We start from the raw sequence: 21546 nt of genomic DNA, 5'->3' as shown, positions 1-21546 counted from the left end.
TTGAGGACCCATTAATTGAGTTTGCTATTCATGTGATTGCACACAAATTTTATCAATCTAGCAGGTTGAACATTGTACCCTGTGTAGCAATGGATTTGGGCTACAAAATCATGAAGTAGGATCATTCCTATGATCTTGCCGAGTTGCAACTTCACCAACTTATAGAAAATTTAGAAGAAGTGAGGAAAGCGAAGAACACCTCTTGTAAGTTTGAATCTTTATTAGTTTGTAGATTTTTCTACGTACAAAATTATTTTCCTACTATTGGAATTGTTGCGTGGGTAGAACAACTATGGAACAGAAGTGATTTAATCAACAAATTGGTAGAAAATTTTGTAGCAATAATAGACAACTACTTTGAAGAATTCAAGGTAAAGATGAGGAATAGAATGAGAATTCCTAAGTCAATTTTTGATAAATACTATGATGAAGTATGTTTTATTGTAGATACAAATTTTGTATATGCACCGATAGTTTTGCCAAGGGTAGCATGGCTAAGGCCAATGCTCCCGAGCAAACAAGTATATAGAAGCCGAGTCACAACATGAAGAAGTATACATGACCGAGTGTTAGAGCATTCAAGTGCCAAGTAGTTCAGTTTTGACATATAAGTTTGCAATGGCACAAACACATATGTAAACCATTTTGGCTGACTTATCTATGATATTTAATATTTATAGAGCCATCTAAGAAGATGATCATGCATCATTTTAGAAGGTAATGATCCCAAGGCGTGCAATTCAACCAATCAGAAAATGGGATAGAAATGACAAAAGATGATGTAGTGTAAGTTGTCGATCAAGATCTAGTACCTTCAAAGAACATCTATTTAATGAGGATTCTAACCCTAGAATCATACGTGTATGTTTGTATGTGTGACTAGAGAGGAGGAGTATCCTTCTATGTGAGAAGCGGATCAGACAAAGAGCAATCAGAGCAGTGAAGAACTGAACAAAGTTATTAGATTAGGAGATCAGATTAGAGATATGGGAAAGAGGAGACCCAAGATCAGCTTATAGAGAAAACTGAGGGTCAAGTACTAAATCAATTATTGTTAATTGAGACATGTTAAATCTCTTAACAGAGTGGTCTTAACAGGCCTCTGTAAACCTCCTAACAAAGTCCTTACTTCATTGTGAGTGTAAAATCTTTTAACAAGGTGAGACCTAAAATTCTCTTAAGCTTGTAATAGGGCAGACCCCTCACAAGGTAGATCATATCTTATGATCAAACATTGTAACCTTAACAGGTTCACTTTATTGTTGTAACAATGAAGATTTGTGGGTTTCATCCCCACCCAGTTTTATCTTCATCTTGAAGTGTTTTTGGGTAACCAAATCATTGTGTTATGTGTACTTTTTATGGATGTGATGTATTTCATTTATGTTTCAGCACAACAACTTCAATGGTAGATCTATTATATGAGATGAATTGGGTGTGGATTTATGAAATTGGTTTTGAAGTGAAAAGTTTGCGATTCTGATTCACCCTCCCCCCTCGCTCTCAGTATCTTGTTTCCCATATACTTACTCCAATAGGGCATTCCCCTTAATATTGCAAACACATAATAGAAATAGAGAAACCAAAACAATTCGCAAGAACGAAAAATGAGCTTCTTATTATCTCCCAAAGTATGGAATTAAAAATTTTAGAAATACAATAAGCGAAGGCAAATGGGTGTTTTCCTTACAATTTTTTTGTAAGCCAGAGCCACCAATAACCACCCAGATTTGTCCTAGACAACCCTATGGGCCTTCTTATATAGGTAATTTTCCACCGCCCAAGAAGGTTCTAGAAATTTAGCCCTAACCCTTGAGGTTACCAACTCTAAATTATTATAATTTTAAATATTTTATTACATTAGAGTTGCCCAATTTTTTTTTATGCTAGTTAGCCCAACTTCAGAAGACCATAACTTTTTAACTGTAGCTTCGATTGACTATTATAACCACTTTTTGGAAATGACACCTTATGAACTACAATGCCGCAATTGCCTAAGTACTATTAGTTGGGGTTCGAACTCTTTTCAAAGCCTTTAATGCCTTCAAACTTGAGCTCAGAGATTTTGTACCAAATTTTTTTAATATTTTCACCAATACACTTGGTATTCCAATGAAACTGAACTGGCAAGCTAATATATCTAAGATGAACCTCCATGTAAGTTTTCACAAATATCAACTCTGCACTGAAATAACCCTTATTGAAAAGACAAAAATTGAAATATTTTTGGGTGATGCAAGATTGCCCCTACACCTAGGGTGCTCTTACATCAGTGCATTCATGAGAATTCAAACAAGAAGATCGGTTGCAGTAGTGGAAATACATTTGTGAAAGAGGAGTCACCCAAATAAATGAATAATTTGGGAGATGGAGATGCTCTAATGGTTAGAAGAGCTCTATGTAACGAGGAATATGATCAAGAACCGATGATGAGGAAAAGTTTGTTTAAAACCATATGCAAGGTTGTAGGAAACTGTTGCAAAGTCATCATTGATAGTGGAAGTTTAGATAAGTTAGCATCAGAGGACTTAGTTACCAAGTTGCAGTTGCCAATAACGAAGCACTTGAAGCCATATCAGATTGCACGGCTCAAGGATGATCATAAGGTTTTGGCATAGTTACACTGCCTTGGGGTAAAGGGGGATAGAGGGGCCTTAATTTAGGGACAATGGGGGGACGGTGGTGGGGGACAGAGGGGGGTTGTATATACTATACATATGGTACTTAAAATGGTAGTTATGAAAAGATGTATTGCAATATAAGGTATAACGATGTAAAAGAGTAAATACTTGAACATTTCATTGAATTGGAACAGCGAACACCGAACTTATTAGTAAAATCAGCAAATAGTCAACACCAAGACATCTCCCTTACGATGGCAGATGTAGTAGAGTCTGGTGGCACCGTTGGGGATGGAGGAATAGAGTCCCCAAGTTCTAGGTGTGTTCCCGTCTCCGAGATGTGGGGCAAAGGGGGTGGGGTGTCTCCATGTTACTATGGGTTCTGGTAAGTGAACAATGTCTTGTGAAATTGAAAATGGGGTCATTTCATGATGGAGTTCTTTGTGATATTATGTCGATGGATTGTTGCCATATCTTGTTGGGTAGACCATGACAACATGATAGACAAGCAATGCATGATGATAGATTGAATAGGTATACTATTGTGGCTAATGGTATGAAGCAATTATTGTTACCTTTGGTAGAAGATTCTAAGAATGTGAGTTGTTCCGCAGTATGAATTCTTGAAGGAATAACATTTTTAGATGGCTTGAAGAAAGAGATTATGTGTTTTGCTTTGATTCCTCAGAAACATAATTTAAGAACAATAGATGAGCAACTACGGGAAGTAAGGGAGTTATTGATAGAGTTTGAGGATGTCATTTGGACAATGTACCTGCTAAATTACCCCCTATTAGGACTATCAGTTATTGTATAGATCTAATTGAGGGAGCAAGTTTACTAAATAAGGCATTGCATAGAATGACATCTATAGAGAATGAAGAATTGAACAAGCAAGTGCAATAATTGTTGCAAAAAGGATTAATCTGAGAAAGTTTGAGTCCTTGTACAACACTTGTTGTATTGACACCTAAGAAGAATAAGGAATGGATAATGTGTATTGATTCCAAAGCTATAAACAAAATTAAGTGAAGTATAGATTTCATTTACATAGGTTTAATGACATAATGGATTGTTTAAGTGGAGCAAGATATTTATCAAAATTGATTTGAAGAGTGGTTATAACTAGATTAGAATCAGAGAGGGGGATGAATGGAAGATTGCTTTCAAGATTAATGAGGGTTTGTATGAGTGGTTGGTTGTGCCTTTTTGATTAACCAATGCACTTGGTACTTTTATGATGCTAATGAATGAGATATTGAAGAAATTCTTAGTTAAACTGTGATTGTATATTTGGATGATATTTTGATTTTCAATAAGAGCCAGGAGGAGCATTTGTTGCATCTGAGACAAGTATTGCAAAGATTGAAGGAAGAGAAGTTGTTGATCAATATCAAGAATTGTACTTTTATGAAGGAAGAGTTATGTCTTTGGAATTTGTGATTCCAATTGAAGGATTGAAGATGGATCTTAAGAAGGTTAAAGCAATTGTTGAATGACCTACACCAAAGAGTGTTGGAGAAATTAGACCATTTCATGGACTGACTAGTTTTTACTAGAAGTTTATTAGAAATTTCATTTTGATTTGTAATCCTATGACAGAGACTATGAGAGGCGTTCATAAGGATTTCAAGTGCGCATATGCAGCAGCTAAAAGTTTTGAATTATTAAAGCAAAAAGTTACTGAACAACCAATATTGACTTTACCTGATTTCATTAAGGTATTTCAAGTGAATTGTGATGCAAGTGGAAATGTAATTGGAGCAATATTGAGTCAAGAAGGTAGATCCCTTGCTTTTTACAATGAGAAGTTGAATGATGCCAAGAGGAGTTATTCAATTTATGACCAAGAATTTTATGACATAGTTCAATCTTTGAAGAAATGGATACATTACTTGTTACTAGAGGAATTTGTGTTGCATACTGATCATAGAGTATAGCAATATTTGAGTAGTCAAGGTAAGTCGAATCAAAGACACATGAGATGGGTTGAGTTCTTGCAAAGTTATACTTTTATTTTGAAGCATAGGAATGGTCAGTCAAACAAGGTAGCTGATGCATTGAATAGGAGAACAAATTTGTTGATAGAGATGAGAGTGGAAGTGCTTGGGTTTGATGAATTGAAGACCTTGCATGAGGATGATTTTGACTTTACAGATCCATGGGTAGCTTGTAAGGAACCGGTTTCAGTTGACCGTAGTAAGTGGTTAGATTATTTCATTTAGGATGTGTTGTTCAAGGGAGTTCACTTGTTAATACCTAGAGGATCAATGATGGATAATTTGACTATGGAGAAACATAGTGGAGCATTTGCATGACATTTTGTTATTGATTAGACAATGAGTTTGGTTAGAGAAAGATATTATTGGCTGCATATTCATAAGGATGTTCGGAGGGTATAGTTTCAGACACTAATACTAAGCTTGTGCGCTATTTCCGTAGGACACTTAGGAGGAAGATGGATACTAAATTGAAGTTTAGTTTTACTTTTCTTCCATAGACCGATGGACAAATCAAGGTTGTGAATAGGATTTTCGGTAATTTACTGAGATGGTTGGTTGAAGATAAACCCGACAATTGGGATTTAGTTATGGCACAAACATTGTTTGCATATAGCAATATGGTAAAATAGGAGTACTGGTAAGACACCATTTGAGATAGTTACATGAATGGATCTTAAGGGTATTGTAGAAAGGGATCTTAGTCAAGAGTTGAAAAGGAGCGCTAAAGCAGAAGGATATGCAAATCTTATGAAGTCATTGTATGAGGAGGTTAAACATCATTTGGAGTGTTATTGACATTTTAATCTTAGGCTTGTAGACACCTTTGAGTCTTTCATGAAAACCAAGGTTGAGTCAAAGCCTTGAACTTGAACCAATTGGTTCAAGGTTTACAGGTTCAAAGTTACCAAAGCACATTGGGAAGTCTTCCTTGTATTTGGTTTTACAACACGTCTTCCTCGAGTTTAAACCTTGAACTTGAATAGTTGAACCCGATGGTTCAAGGTTCAAAGTTCAAGAGTTCGGTTCGCGTCGGTATAGGTAAATCCCAATAGTGCTTATAGTACCATGTGGATTTTGGTGCTCTTTTTGAACTTGAACATTGAATTGTTAAGGTTCAAGTTCAATGTTCAGTTTTAAAATAGAAATCTTTCTGTCATGTCAAGTCAGTACATAAGCACCATATCTTGACATTTTAAGACAGTTGAACTTGAACTTTGAACAAATATCAATAATTCAAGAGTTTGAGCTTCATGAATCTGAAAGCTTCCTAAACAGATGACACGCAATAGTACGGAGATCACTAAATCTTTCTCGAAAAAGTAGAAAGGACACGAATTAAATGCTATAGATAGACTACATGAAGAGTTGTCACAAGTGTTCGGGACTTATGACTTTTACATGTCTTCGTAACGGTTTTACATTTGGGCATGCTGTCAGGAATAGGAAGGATTGCCACATCAAGTTTGGGTAAATAGTATGCCTATATATGAATATTTTCCTTTGTTGCAAAAAGAGGAAAATTCCAAGGGTTTTAAAAGAGTATAGGACACTTTCCTCACCAAGCTAGTTTTTGAACTTGAACGAAAAGAGCATCGGAGATTGAAAAATGAGGCAGCTCAACTTGTTACTACTTATGGTAGCTTCTTCACTTAGTTTCCTAAGTTTATGTATGTAAGAGTTGGCAGTTATGAGGGGAAACCACTGAAATTACCCCAATATTGCGTAGACCGATATATTTTAATTGAAATTTGCAAACAAATAGTAGAAGTAGATAAAAAAATGTAAAGCCAAAGAGGGCTTTGGTTACGTCTTCCCAATTGAGCTTGGTTATTATAGGTGCAGAAACATTCACGACGCTTTAGGCTTGCAAGCAGAATTGAAGATAGTGAACTCGCCTACCTTCTTTGCTCACTCAAGATTTGATAGTAAGGGCTTTGCACAGTCTTAGTTTGAACTACACCTTGCTTTCATTCACGAACCACAAATGGAGGATTTTTGGGCTGATTGTGAAGAAGACTATGGGGTAAGGAAAAGATGGTGGTCTAGGTTCACTTTGGAACATGTGAAAGAGTTCAAGTTGTGTTTTGACATCTTTGATGTTGAAGAGCATGAGATTGAAGAAGTGGTAGACCCTTTTTATGCTCAACAAGTGGAAGCTTTTCCTATACCTAGGCTGGATTGGGATTCACTTGAAGAAGATGATCTTCAGAGTAGACCACTTCTTGTTATTGAAAGAACAGAAAAATGTTTGGAAGACAAAAGAAAGTTGAAGTTGGGGCAAGCCAATTCGAGCTCCTTGAGAGGTCTCACTAGTTCTAAGCCCACGGTTCCTGTTCGTCGTACTAACAAAACTGTCACATGCTCTTCCGTAGGTGCACCCATCTCAAAACCAGAAGCTGAACCTTTGGTTCAAAGTATAGTTCAAGGGACGCCTAGAACAAAGTGGACCCGTTCACGTACTAAGGAGAAAAGCTCAACGAACGGCTACAACAGGTGTTGGTGAAGAACCTATAGATATTGAAGTTGTGGCTGATTCTGCCATCGAAAACTTAACTGAAGCTATGGATCAAAGCAACCAACAAGCCTTAGATGGAGCTAACACTTTGGGTTCAATGTCTGCTGCAACCTTCTTTGTTTTTCAAATGCCCCTTCTAAAAGTAATCCTTTCACAACAAACTGGTTTGACATGTCCATTAGTAAAAAAAGGAGCATAGTACTTGTGAATGTCTCAGTCAAAGATATGGTGGGGAAATCTCTGGGCAAGTCCTTTAAGAGAAAGAAGCCCAAAATAGAGACTTTGCTCGAGATTGGTGAGAAAATAGGGAATTGGGTGGCTGATGTGTATAAACCTGCCACAGATAAGTGCCTAGATGATATCATGCCCTAGGATTATACCATGGAAAAGACTAATCTCGGGCTTTCGAGTAGAGCCACAGACATGAAAATCTTGGATGTAGGCACACGAGAGTCACTAGTAAAATCTAGAAGGATTGCTCCATTCGATTGATGACATCATGCAATTCAAAACACCGAGAGTGAGTCTCAACCAAATGCACTCTCTGTGATCGATGTTAAATAGATAGGTTAGTTGCCAAAACATTTGATGAATGGATAGAGTCTATAGTTTCTCGCGAGTCCAATTACATTACTCCTCTTTCTGAGACAAAGGTCAGAACCGATTAGATGATGGCTGATCTAGAGTCTAAGTTGAGCACCTAGGAAGAAGAAAAAGAAAAATGGGATGAAATTATTACCCATATCACCGAGGTTCAAGACTATGGGGTTGACAAGCTTTTGTCAGAGAAGCTGAACACCAACACAAATGCTGATTTTTTGTACGTAGACAGGACCAATCTAGAATGGAGAAACATGGTGATCGAGCAATGCTTAGATGAGTGTTCAGAATTGGTAAAAGAATTGGAATGCCTGAAATAGATCCTCGCTAATGACATCAATTGCATCAATGTCAAAATTATGGGCAAAGAGGATCTATCTAACAAAGATTTGAAAGATATAGGGGATGCTTGCCAAAATAAATTAAAGGCTATGAAAGAGTTTAAGGAGGTCTAGGTTGCGAATTTCGCCATCACAATCCGAGCAGATGCCATGATGGTCAGCTGCGAAGACCACTTGATAGTGCAGGACAAAAGTTGGAGCACGCTCGTAGGGTAATCACTATTTGGCAACTAAGGACCGAACAACTGGGCGTTCCTCAACAAAAGGAAATGATCGAGTTCCAGGTAACACACAAAGAATGGAAGGAAGCTGGTGGAAATGGTTCGATGAACCGGGAGCATCAATTTGATCCAACTAGTGCAGCTGGTAACTAAATTAGCTATAGAGGGCCTCGGCCAATAGTTTTATTGTGATAATTCTATTTTTGGCCTGATTTAGACTTAAACTCTATTGGTTTTTCTAGTCACTCTGTGAGGAGTTAGTTTTAAAAACTACTTTCAGCCTTGCATGGCTATATATGCTACTTTGATTGACATTTTTGGGGTCGATTGTCTAAACATATTCGCAAGATAGTTATTTTTGTTACTTCTTTTGATTGTGACATTTTGCATACGGTTAATAGAAATGATGATGGATTGGTTGGTTCTTCATATTGTGCTATTATATGCTTGAAATCTTATGGTTTCTTTGGTAATTTGGGTTAATTTCATGTGGAATTGAATCTTGATTGTAATAGCTGATTTATTTTAGCCTGTAGATAGCATCTGAATCATTATGTTCCGTTGATTTGATCAGTAAATATGATTTCTATTCTGTAAGTCTTAAGGCTTATCTATCAATTAATCTTAATAAAAAATGCTTTAACATGTTTATGGGAAAGCATTCTGAATGCCTTTAGTTCTTTCGGGTTAAAAGATCACATTTCATTATATTCTTTAAAAATAAAGGGATTAGTGTCTATTATTTTGGGATTGTGCCTTAGAACACAAAGAGTTATTCATGGAGAACTCATTTGTTGTGTGATAGTTTTTCCCGTTGTCAAAATGTCTCATATGTAAAAACGAAAAACTATTAGCTAACATGGAGCATGGTAATTGGAGGTATAAGGAAAAGGTTGATAGGACTAGGGAGATATAAGGATTTTTCAATGGGAGATGAGGTTATGGTTCATTTGAAGAAAGAGTGATTTCCGGTTGGAACTTATAGTAAGTTGAAGAAGATTGGATCTTGTAGATTTTTGAGGAAGTTTGATTTCAGAAATGCTTTTGAAGTGAAATTATCCAAGGATATGGATATATCACCCATATTCACGCAGATTTGTATGAGTATCATGAGAGACTGATTTGAGTTTAGAGGATGGTTTAGATATACAACAATATCCTAAGAAGCAGATGGATGAAATAGAGAGATTCTTTGATAGTACAGTTGAAGGAGTATAAGAGGCAGGGAATATATGTAGTATTAGGTGAACTGGAAGAACACATCAATTGAAGATTCTTCATGGATTTCTCATTATGAGTTGGATTAGTTAGATTCTTCCTAGATTGAAAAGTGAGACCCACTTTCTTTATAACCCCAAGTGTCGGATACAGGAGCATCTTGGGTTTGGAGCAATTTTGCATCAACCAAAAACATTTCTGTTTCTAGTTGTTTAGTTTGTTAGTTTTTAGTAGTTTGTACAGTCTATGTGATCGATTCTGCGATCATTTTGTTCGAGTTAGCCTTTGTGATGATCGGATTATAATTAGGACTTATCTTGGATCACACTCCTAGGTTCACAACTAATTTGGATCATGTCTACTCTAGTTATGATTTGTTCTCTCTTAGATAGTGTGTTCTTACCTATTCTTGGACCCGCTGGTGAATCTCGATATTGCGATGGAAATCTATGGCTCGCAAAGCTTAGTGGCGTATACATTTATGTTCTTGGATCATATGTGGACCTAAATCTAGGTTTGCTAGTTCTTTAACGGTTTTTATGGTTTGTCCCTTATGATTTGGGACCGGACCTATTTGTTGTACTACGTTGTTCTTGGGGAATGTAACCTTTTTCTTGGGCCAACTTGTGTGTTGTGATGCCTATATAATATATATTGTAATTTAATGTATCTCTTGAGTGGCAGTGGTGGTAATAGTAGTTGTTAGATCAAGGAAGATATCAGTTAGAACTAGATCTAAGGTCTCTGACTGAAGATTGTAGTCAGGCTGGCCTGTTGTATCTTGACATGTATGAAGGCTTGTGTGTTGCCAACTAATTGTTGTTTGATTTCCAATTAAATGATAGTGGTTCTGGCATTATTCTCTCAATCTCTTGTTGCTTTCTGTTGTGTTTTCTCTTGCTGCACACTCTGACAGATCTCTTTGAGGTCCCTCCATCTGTGTCTGCATCACAATAACACTAAAGGTCAGATGTTATGAAGTCCTTAACCAGATTTTAGATCATGAGGTACTAACCTAGGGGTTTGAACAAACGAATCTTGCCATCTTTCAAATCTAACTCATTTTCCAGATTTCAGCACGCAAGTCCCTTCATGTAAATAACTTCACAATGAAAAACCGAGGTATCCACATGCCAAGATTTGACAATCATAGACTTGGGGAAAATTAAATTTTGTTGTAGATGTTTCATTTCTTTTCAAGATAGATGAGTTTGTTGATGGATTTTCATCTTAGTTCAGGGTGTCAAACACACGCCTCAACACTACTTCGTTGTGATGATTGGGATTTGACTCTAGGTAATATTCTTACAACTGTCCCACATGCCCTCCACTAGTTATTCCTTAAACTCTTGGATGACAATTGTCTTACTGATATCATGGTTCTGTACCCCACAGTTGTTTAGGTTTATAGAGGAGATGATTTTTAAGGTGTTGGATTTACATTACATCAGATTTTGAATTCCTACCCATATTTGATTTGTCTTAATTCTGATGCTAACATCCCAACTCCTCAGCTCAAATCTTATTCTGAAACTTATCTTTCTAATCTCGTACATTGGTAATTTCTATCTCCCTTTTCTGTCATTGGGTTGTGGGTACAATTCATAACCATGTCACAAGAAGTTCAATTGCATCTGGCTTACCAAAATCGTCTCGAAATGTGGTGCTGAATAAAAGCATTAGTCTTCTGCAGACTAATTTTTCAATGTATAGTCTGATGAGCCAAGGCTGCGTGATAAGTGGGGGCCGTTATCATCAAGATAACCCAGGTTCAAATCAATGATGTGATTTGTATCTGTTATAATGCCATTTTTGTATGGTGTGGCATATATAGTTTATGCATTTGTTGTTGAGAATGAGATTTTTTGTATAATTTTTTTTCCTGGGGATATCATATTTTCAGCTCTGATATACATTTTGAGGAGCAATATGATGTAGGAGCATCCTAGGCTTGCTTGCAATCTTGCATGTTTGGAGGGATTTTGGTTGAGTGTTGTGGAGCTCGGTAGATACTGGTGTTCGGCATGGTGTGGGAACTCGACATGGTCTATGGAACTCGGTATGGTCTCTGGAACTCGGCAATGCTTGGGAACTTACTGGTGTTCGGCTTGGTCTTGGTTTCCGTTGGTGCCGAGTTGTCTGTGAGCCGACTTTTGGCATTTAATTTATGTATGGGTATTTAATTTAGTGTTGTAGCTGACTTGTGGCTCGACCTATATTTAATGTAAGGGATTTAATTTAGTTTGTAATGAGCTGGGCCGACTTGTGGCTTAGTTGGGTATAAGAAGGGGTCTTGTAGAGTCTTTTTGGAGGACAATGATTCATTCTAGCTTGGAGAAGGGGATGAAGTATAGATGCGAATTTTGAAGAGCTAGGGTTGTGACTTAGGAACTAGAGGATTGCTTGGTAGACTTGAGGGTACAAGTGTGAATTCTTCTTGGTGTTCTTATCCAGTTGTGGATCTGGACTAGTTGGCATTGGTGTGTGGTAACTGGTTCTTGCAGAACTGGTATTGTAATTGTTGTTTGTATTTGGCCCTAACCTAGAAGGTCTTATAGCCGAGCATATTACATGTGATCAATTATTATATGAATAAAGAGTTGTGATTTGGTATTAGATCTTGCATTGTTGTTTCTTGTTGTTGTATTTCCGCTATGTGGTTATTTGCTGGTGGTTTGGACATTTCCTTTGGGGATTCTCCTACCTTGCACTACATTAGGTGGTATCAGAGTGAAGGTTGTTCCTGAGTGTGTGGACAGATCGCCGAAGTTGGGGCAGTTTACACTAGGACTTGCAAAGAAGGTTGATCTTGTGGCTGATTAATCTTCTGGATTAGTGGATCTATTGCTTAGGGTTTGCGAAAATTTTGGAAGATGCCTCCAAAAAGATTGGACCCTAGGGCAGTTGAGGATCTTAGTGATGCTATGGAAGAAAGAATCTTAGAGAAGATAAGAGCAGAGTTTAGATCTAAGATTGCATTGATGAAGAGTGACATGATTGCTGAAATTGTAAGTGCTTTAGGTGGTGTACCTAGGCATGTGGGTATTGAAGGTAGTTATGAGGAAGTTGATGAAGACTTTGAAGTTGTTGGATCTAGTGGTGAGGACAGAATTGATCGTGTGGAGAGACCTATGGGAATTAGGGCTGGTCAGTTTGCTAGACCTGGATCTCAGTTGAAGCTGAAGCATAAGATGGAGGTTTCTAATTTCTCAGGTACTTTGACTCCTGAAGACCTAATTGATTGGATTGGTGAATTGGAAGACTACTTTGAGCTTGAGGATATTGAGAATCCACTCAGAGTGAGGTTGGCACAAACTAAGCTGAAAGGACATGTTGCTCTTTGGTGGAAAGAATTACAAAGAGACAGAGAAAAGGAAGGTGAAATGAAGATCACCAGGTGAAGATTGATGGTAAATAAGTTGAAGGCTAAGTTTATTCCTGCTGATTATGAACTTGAGTTGTTTAAAAGATTGCAAAATCTGAAACAGAAGGATATGTCTATGAAAGATTATATCGAGGAGTTCTACAAGTTGACTATTCGGTCTGGTCATAGAGAATTGTCAAAGGAAAAGGTAGCTCGGTACATTAATGGTTTGAGATTTAATATTCAGGATGAGGTTGGTATGCTGAATATTTCTTCAGTTGAGGATGCTTATCAGTATGCCCTGAAAGCAAAGGATAAGATGAAGAGGAAAGGTCAAGGTAATGCTAGAGGGAAGGAGAAGCAAGATAGCTTGGCACAAGCTAAATCAAGTGTTGAAAGTGAACCAAAACCTGCTGATTAGAAAAGGAGGACAAGTAGAGGTGAGTTCAGAGGTAATTGTTTCAAGTGTGGGAAAGAAGGGCATAGATCTTTTGAATGTCCGATTGGTAGGACAATTGCTGTTGTGAATGAGGTTGTGGTTCAAGACAGTCAGCCTGAGCAAGGAGAAAGCTTGCTGGCTTGGCGAGTATTAGTTGGTGAGAGGACATTGGATCCTTGTCAGAGGACTAGTTTGTTCAGGACTCATTGTAAGTTTGGTGGTAAAGTCTGCAAGGTGATTGTGGATGGTGGTAGTACTAATAACCTTGTTGTTGAGGAGATGGTTCAGAAACTTGGTTTGAAGAGAGTAAGTCATCCTTATCCTTATAGGATTGGTTGGTTGCAAGCTGAACATGCTTTGGAAGTGAGGGAGCAATGCCTTGTTGATTTCCGGATTGGGCAGTATAAGGATTGAGTGTTGTGTGATATTGTGGACATGGACAGTTGTCATGTGTTGCTAGGTAGACCTTGGCAATATGATTGTAGGGCTGCGCATGAGTGTGTCAAGAATGTGTTTACTGTTGAGAAAGGTGGTAGAAAGTTTTTCTTGATTCCTTTGCAGAATGAAGAGCTCGGTAGGAGGAACTTGAGTATTGGCAGTCGAGTTGAGTTGCAAATTCTGAGAAGGTTGGAGATCAGCATGGAAAGCAGACTTGTAGCACACTGAGGATGGATGTGAAGAAGTAGAAGAAGGACAAGGGAATGAGTGTGCAAGTTGAAGACTTGGAGGATACGTATGTGAAGAACCAATTTGGGTTTTATGTGGAATCCTAGAAGATGTTCTTCCAGTTTCTAGAACATCTTTTTGAATTTAGGGCGTTTGATGCAGGAGCATCCTAGGCTTGCTTGCAATCCTGCATGTTTGGAGGGATTTTGGTTAAGTGTTGTGGAGCTCAGTAGATACTAGTGTTCGGCATGGTCTAGGAACTCAGCTTGGTCTTGGTTTCTGTTGGTGCCGAGTTGTTTGTGAGCCGACTTTTGGCATTTAATTTATGTATGGGTATTTAATTTAGTGTTGTAGCGGACTTGTGGCTCGACCTATATTTAATGTAAGGGATTTAATTTAGTTTGTAATGAGCTGGAGCTAGGCTGACTTGTGGCTTAGTTGGGTATAAGAAGGGGTCTTGTAGAGTCTTTTTGGAGGACAATGATTTATTCCAGCTTGGAGAAGGGGATGAAGTATAGATGTGAATTTTGAAGAGCTAGGGTTGCGACTTAGGAACTAAAGGATTGCTTGGTGGACCTGAGGGTACAAGTGTGAATTCTTCTTGGTGTTCTTATCCAGTTGTGGATCTGGACTAGTTGGCATTGGTGTGTGGTAACTGGATTTTGTAGAATTGGTATTGCAATTGCTGTTTGTATTTGGCCCTAACCCGGAAGGCCTTACAGTTAGGCATATTACATGTGATCAATTAATATATGAATAAAGAGTTGTGATTTGGTATCAGATCTTGCATTGTTGTTGTTTGTTGTTGTATTTCCGCTATGTGGTTATTTGCTGGGGGTTTGGACATCTCCTTTGGAGATTCCTTTGCCTTGCACCGCATCACAATAGCTGAACCGTGATCCATCTATAGAAGAGAAACATTCTCAATTGCTTTTATTTTGCAATAAAAAGGTAGAGAAATTTAGTCCTTCTCCAGCAATCACTGGAAATCTCTCCTAGAGGAAATGTTCCTTGTTTGTTACATATATTGATCTTGCATATCTAGAATTCATCACTCTTTATGGGCTACTATCAGCTTAAAAGTTTGAGTGGTATAACTGTCTGTTGAATTTGTGTTTTGGTTGTATGAGAAAGTTACAGGTCATATTGTCTTATTGATTTAATTTCTGCTGCTATTTGTGTTTCACCATTTCTGAGAGATAAACATAGCTATGGTAAGATAACATCATTGGTTTTCTTCTATTTGTTGTTGGTTGACCAAAAACACATATCTTATTTAATGGAAAGAAAAAGATAAATTATCATGTTAATTTCAGGACACCATCCAATTTGGTGACTGGCATTACCCTCTCAATTTGGTGACAGATAATATAAACTTAGGCCAACTTGAGACATTGAAAAACCCAAGCAATGTTTTAAGATACTAAAAGGAAAAGGATTTGTATGGTGAAAATTCACACAACTTGTGCTAAAATTCAATCCCAGCAAACTCATATCTGTCTGGAAATTCAAATTATTAAAATATATTTAACACCAATCCAAAAAGAAGATACATGGAGTTTCATATCAGTCATTGATGAAATTATTTGTGCTGGTTGAAGCTGACCTGTCTCATTCACAGCCTGTCTCCAAACTCTTTATCCTTGGGTATGTGTTTTTTTAATTCAGGGCTCGCCTCAAGTTTTGATCTTTCTTAGCATCAAGTCAATTGTAAGGTCCCCTTTTTGGCTAAGTCTGGAAGTAGGGACTATTACTTTGCAATCCAATTGCAATAGACTTCTTTCCTTCGAGTCCTTTAATTACTTTAATGAATGTAAAATGATTTTTGATCACTGGTATATCTGATATAATAATGATTTTGCAAGTTGATTATTAACTCTGATGCCAAATATATTTGCATTGTCTGATTTATCAATGGGGACTATGCTTATGAACCTTGTCCACAATTGCTTATAGCAACTAGGTTGCCATTCCTGATATGATCCTTAATTATAAGCAATGATGAACTGATATATCACTTATAGCAATAATATTGCTATCTCAGATACAATCTTTAATCCTTGCAATACCTGATATATTGATTTATCAGTGATTTAGTTGCTATTCCAAGTAGGGGTTTATAATCTTGCAACCATTACAATGTTTCTGTGTATGATCTCTATTGATGTTTGCCTACAACAAAAGTACTGTCTCTGATATTTAATTAAACTCCTGCAACCAAATTCTGCCCAAGAAGGCAATTGCTTGATATGAGCAGATCCAATTGGATGATGTATAAAAGGGTTATTGCTGCTGCCTGTTTTCCAAGATCAAAATGCCTTCTTACACCTTGTATGACTGAATGGTTACATCTCTTGAGCATCAAAAGACATATCGTTTCTCTAATTCATCACTTATAAGAATTCATATCTCTTCATACTGCATAATTATTTCTTAATGTATGATAATTAAATTATTACCAGTTTACTTTATTCTTCGTATGATTGTTTATCATTGTATCATTAATAAATTTGACAGACGAATACTTACTTGATCGATTAAGTCATAATCGTATGTCTTTAGCTGATTGGTAATTCACTGAATTCACATAGTAATTTTAATATATCAATTCGAATCTAATGTTTCACTTGGGTTTCCCAGTCTGCTTATGCTAGCTTTACTATTGAAAGATCTTGATGACGTTTTTATTGTATAAGGATGTGAGAATTCAGTCATATGCTGCCACATTAGCATTATTCAATTTATCCTTCTCAGCTTCTTTGTGGAAATTTCATGAGAGCTTAATGATCTTATTTCTTCTTGTTTTAAATCTCTCACTTTGTGCAATAACACATTGAATAATATAAATAAAATAAGGTTCTCCTTGCTTCCATTATGCCCCACAAAATCTTCCAATGTCCAAACTCCAGTTGATGTCTTGATTAGTTAGTTACATAGTAAGATCCGCATTATTTACTTGTAAACCCAAATACAATGTTTTGAATTTGTTTATAACTTTATAGCCCTTTTCAATTGTATGCTTTTGTGAACAGAATTGCCATTATTTATGATTAATGCAGTCTCTTGAGGCCATGCCTTCTTTTATTATCTTCTCTAGCTAAATTCGATCCTCTGAAAATTGCTTGTGCTTCAGCTAAGTTGTTAGTGTCTTGAGCATTTATTAATCTTCATGTGCTATCAGTTCCAACTTTCTCTGGTTTACCTTTTTTTGCTCCATGAATATATATATATATATATATATATATATATATATATATATATATTTAGGGTAATTACAATAATTGGTTGATCTAGGGGGAGAATATAGTGTCTTAGATAAGGTGGATTTGGTTACAATAAGAAGATTAAAAAGCTTACAGAGCCATATGCGTGTCTTCTAGCTAAGGGTCTATAAACCGAATAAGTGTGCGTCAAAATCTGTAGTGAAGATCCTTAAAAGTATAAATTTCTATTTTTGGTTTGCTTCTTTTGATTTGTATTACAGTTAACTTTTGAGATTCTATTTGAACAGACTCAATGGATAATGTGGTTGAACTATTCTCTGGTTCGGGAAATGGATTTTCAGGATTTGCAGATGTTGAGTTAACAAAAGCTAAGTTTAAACATCCAAAGTCATTCACATCTGATGCCAAGGGAAATATTTATGTGGCTGATCAGGCAAACCTTGTGATTCGTAAAATCAGCAAATCAGGTACCATATGGTATATCATGTTATTATCCTGTTCCTTATTATGTGAAATTAGCAATCAGCAAATCAGGTACCATATCATGTTATTATTTTCCTTATTATGTGAGATTAGATTTTATAATCCTCCCCAATGAAAATGGATTGAATAGTATTAGGCATGAATTCAGGGCTCTGTATTTGTGGAGAAAAGGGATAGAGGCTACTATAAAGGGTGTTATAGTGAGGTATCACATAGGTTGTAACTTTTAACTAGAACTGGAACAGGTTGTCAGGTTCCTAAACCTCCTTCTTGAGAAGCAGGTTTTGCTTAGGCTGTTTCTGTCTTATGAGTCTATGACTAACATATTCCCATGATATGTGGAAACTATTGTTAATGTGATGGTAAAACTGATTCTGGCAATTATGCAGTGATCATTTTCATCTTTTACTCAGGATAGCTGTCTTGTGGTCTGACAACCTGAGTCCTCCATTGAGATGAATTTATGCTCAACCAGTTTCCTGTTGAGCTGTTTCAACAGTATTTTGTTTGTGTATCTTATTTGTTATTTTTTGTCTAAAGAATGCTGCTACCTGGTGAAACTGAAAGTTTCTGGAAACTAAGGTTGTTTTCCTGTGTGAAGATTGGTTTTTGATGCCATATTTCTACAGTTACTTATGTCTATTGATCTAGCTGGGAAATAAATAGGTTCAATACCAAAGGTCATGAAGATCAATCTCTATCTAGTAAACTAATCAAAGGATGAGATACAAGGCTCGGATAGCTACAACGTAAAAATCAGAAACTCATATGCAAAAATCAAAATTAAGTTGTCTTAATGTTGAAAACCTTGATTAGATCCTTATTCTTAATGTTGCCACAATTTAGCTTGTATATCATGCTTAATAAACCTATCTTATGTGAACTTATAACAACAATAAATAGTGATTATTATCAGCATAAGATTGCAGCAATAAGGCATAAATCAGCCACATAAGATTAAAACATAACACAGGATGTATGCATAGAAATCCTTGTGGGAAAAAATTTCACCACGAGTAGAGGCCAAACTTACATTATCAACAAAAGAAGTGCTGACAATACAATCACTTATATTCTCCTTTTTGCCTCTGCCATAATAGGACATATGTACATGTGAACAACCTCCTTTTGTCTCCCACCTGTCCTTTGTTCTTGCAAAGAAATCTACATTTAATGGTGCTCACTAATTCTACATCCAAAAGGCTGAATTTGTAGAATGGCAAGAGCTCCAAAACCACCAATAATTGCATAAGGGTAGATTAACGTGCAGACAATTGTGGGCAGCAATCCATTTAATATGACAATTTAACTGATGGTGAAATATTGATCTCTGAAAATGGCTACTTCGGAAGCTCAGACTACAAACTTTCATTGAACCCTTCAACTTGGCATTCTGGAGACTGATCAAATCTGATTGTGGGAGGCTGAAAATGGTCATGGACACTAAGCTGATGATAGACAAATAAGATCCCCAAGTGGATTTTCATGACAATCAAGTGTCATCAAGTAATTCACCCTCAAAGTAGGCCATTTAGAAAAGTTTGAGTAAGGGTGTTTCTAAATGGCATAGTCAACTTTTTAATCAAAAGCACTTCAGTGCTACCCTGGGCACTTCTGGAGTACCTTGGGTGTACTTGGGCTGTACCCGTACTCATATCGGGGCCCAGGCTTATAGCAGTACCGAGTAACATAGTGTATGGTTAAGTAAATTTTATGTTTGATCAAAGCCTATGGTTTTGTAGATTAGTGAAATTGATACTTTTTGAGCATAATTCTTGAGGATTGTCTGAATGAGAGACAATTGCATATCTGCATTATGAATTGTGATAGTTAGAGGAGGTTGGTTGCAGATTTATTTGTGCAAGAGTGTTGATACATGATCAATAACTCAGCATTCTTGTTGCAGTTCTTCTTGGGTGCCTGAATTATGGCATTTAATAATGTGTATTTGTGGCATTTTTTGGATTTAGATTTTCTCTGAATTTGATATTTGTGTTGGGCAAAGAATCGACATGTTGCCTCTATACAGTTGTTGGCAATGGGATGAATTTGTTTTGTTTTCTGTCTACATTGTTTTGGTTGGTCCAAGTTGCATTGTTTATGGATCTGCTAGTTCCGTGATTTTCTTTGGTTATAGTAACAGTACTGGTTGTGCTTCATATTGCCTTAGAGATTCTTTGGATGTCATGGAGCTGTAGATTTTTGTTTGTTAGCTTTCTTTTGGCCATTGTGGTGCATTGGTGTGTTTAGTACTAGGGAGACAGAGAGATAGATTGTCGTCCATTTTACTTTTGAAGTAGTACTTTGGGTCACTTGCACTATAATTGATGACACTTTCAACAATACTTTAGCTCACTTGCAGTGATATGACACTTTCAACAATACTTTAGCTCACTTGCAGTGATACTCTGCAGTATTTTGGTCAGTTGCTCTAGTAAATAGTGGCCCCAAGAGCGGTTGCGTATGTTGTCATGAGATGCTATGGATCATGACTAATTGGGAGCTTTTTGCATGAACATGGTCATGCTTTCTTGTCCTCATAGTTTTTAGACAATAGTTCTACTTTTCCTTTTGGGAGCTATTGGTACATCAATTAAGGTCTTTGATTGTGTTAAGGAATATGCAATCCTTAGATTTCAGGAAATGTTTATCACTGTGCCATGGGTAGCTTTGGATTGCTTGTATTTTGAGATTCATTGATATTGTGAGTCTATTGGTTGAAGATTGCTGATATTCTGTTGAGAAAATGTAAATCTTGATAGCTTGAGAAGTTCTTTGATTCCACACTGATGAAGTGGTGGCAGCTTTGACAATGATTCAAGGTAGTATTTTTCTTATTGTTGAATACAATGAATGTTTTACTTTGAAGAGCTTTGGACATTGTAGAGTTGCAATTGAAGTTCAGTTGGCATGAGATCATTGATTGATGCTAGGTAGACTTGGATGAGGTTGAGGTTTGAGTGTTGGTAAATCTCTCATTGAGTTTTCAAGTTTCCATAGGAAAACTTAGGTCCATTCACCTGGAGTTGGATGTAAATTTAGAATGGATTTGTTGAGGGGATTGTTCATAGAGAGAATCAGTGTGATTTGAAACATCATAGGAGGAACAATTTCATATCACCACTCTCGATGACATGATGCACAATGAATTGGTAGGTATTGCCCGCCTAGTTTTTTAGATGCATTTTGTTTTGTACTTTTCCTTTTTTGTGAGAACAAGTTATAAATTTTGGCTATTAGTTTTGCGGATTGGTTTGAATAGTACATGCTGGGTTTCTATTTTCCTTTGTTTCCTTATATGTACGAGTTTGTCTTGTTTTTGAGTAGAGGGATGGTTGGTGGCTTTGGACATATTATTTGGTAATGAGAATGAATGGTCTTCTAACTACCTTCAGTTGAGAAGCTTACATCTCTGATTCTTTGATTTATTGTTTTGTTTGACATTACAATTGAACGATTAGTTGTTGAGACGGCTTTTCTGTATAGGCTTTTGAAAGTTGTTAGTATTGGCTGAGGGACATTTTATGGTTTGCAGAATTTCTATCTACGATTTGTTATTTTGTTTTAGAGGTTGGAGTGGGATTTGTGGAGAGCTAATCAAATCACTATTTTTTGTTTTCCAAATATGTTGGAGATCATTTACAGTTATTGTACTTAATTTTGTTTGTTTTAGTAATAGTATGGACCTGCTGATGTGAGTTTTGGTCCAGTAAAACATACAAAATTGAATACTTAGTATTCCAAGATGACTCTCTCTTGAATAAGGATACTCGTATATTGAACAATGTAGATGAACTGTGTGATCAAATGAGACAACCTCAAGATTCTTTCTTTATTATGGGCTTACACTT

The 21546-nt window shown here is 36.7% G+C and overlaps 1 protein-coding gene across 14 annotated transcripts in view; it reads left to right on the top strand.

Moving 5' to 3' along the window:
• Positions 1-21546, top strand: part of LOC149559189 (uncharacterized) — a 75763-nt gene that overhangs the window by 21290 nt on the left and 32927 nt on the right. For 8 of the 14 annotated variants that reach the window (XM_089833102.1, XM_089833100.1, XM_089833104.1 and 5 more), the window contains exon 4: positions 17500-17679. In XM_089833102.1, coding sequence (XP_089689228.1) covers positions 17500-17679 — 180 coding nt within the window. The remainder of the gene's footprint in view (positions 1-17499; positions 17680-21546) is intronic. The other 6 variants (XM_089833108.1, XM_089833110.1, XM_089833103.1 and 3 more) reach the window with 1 other exon arrangement.

The sequence above is a fragment of the Cupressus sempervirens genome, chromosome 5 (assembly GCF_028749045.1).
Source record: "Cupressus sempervirens isolate cs-2001-9-10 chromosome 5, ASM2874904v1, whole genome shotgun sequence".
NCBI classification, from domain to species: Eukaryota; Viridiplantae; Streptophyta; class Pinopsida; order Cupressales; family Cupressaceae; genus Cupressus; species Cupressus sempervirens.
Note: the sequence above shows the minus strand (reverse complement) of the source record. Positions and strands in the feature narration are given on the sequence as shown.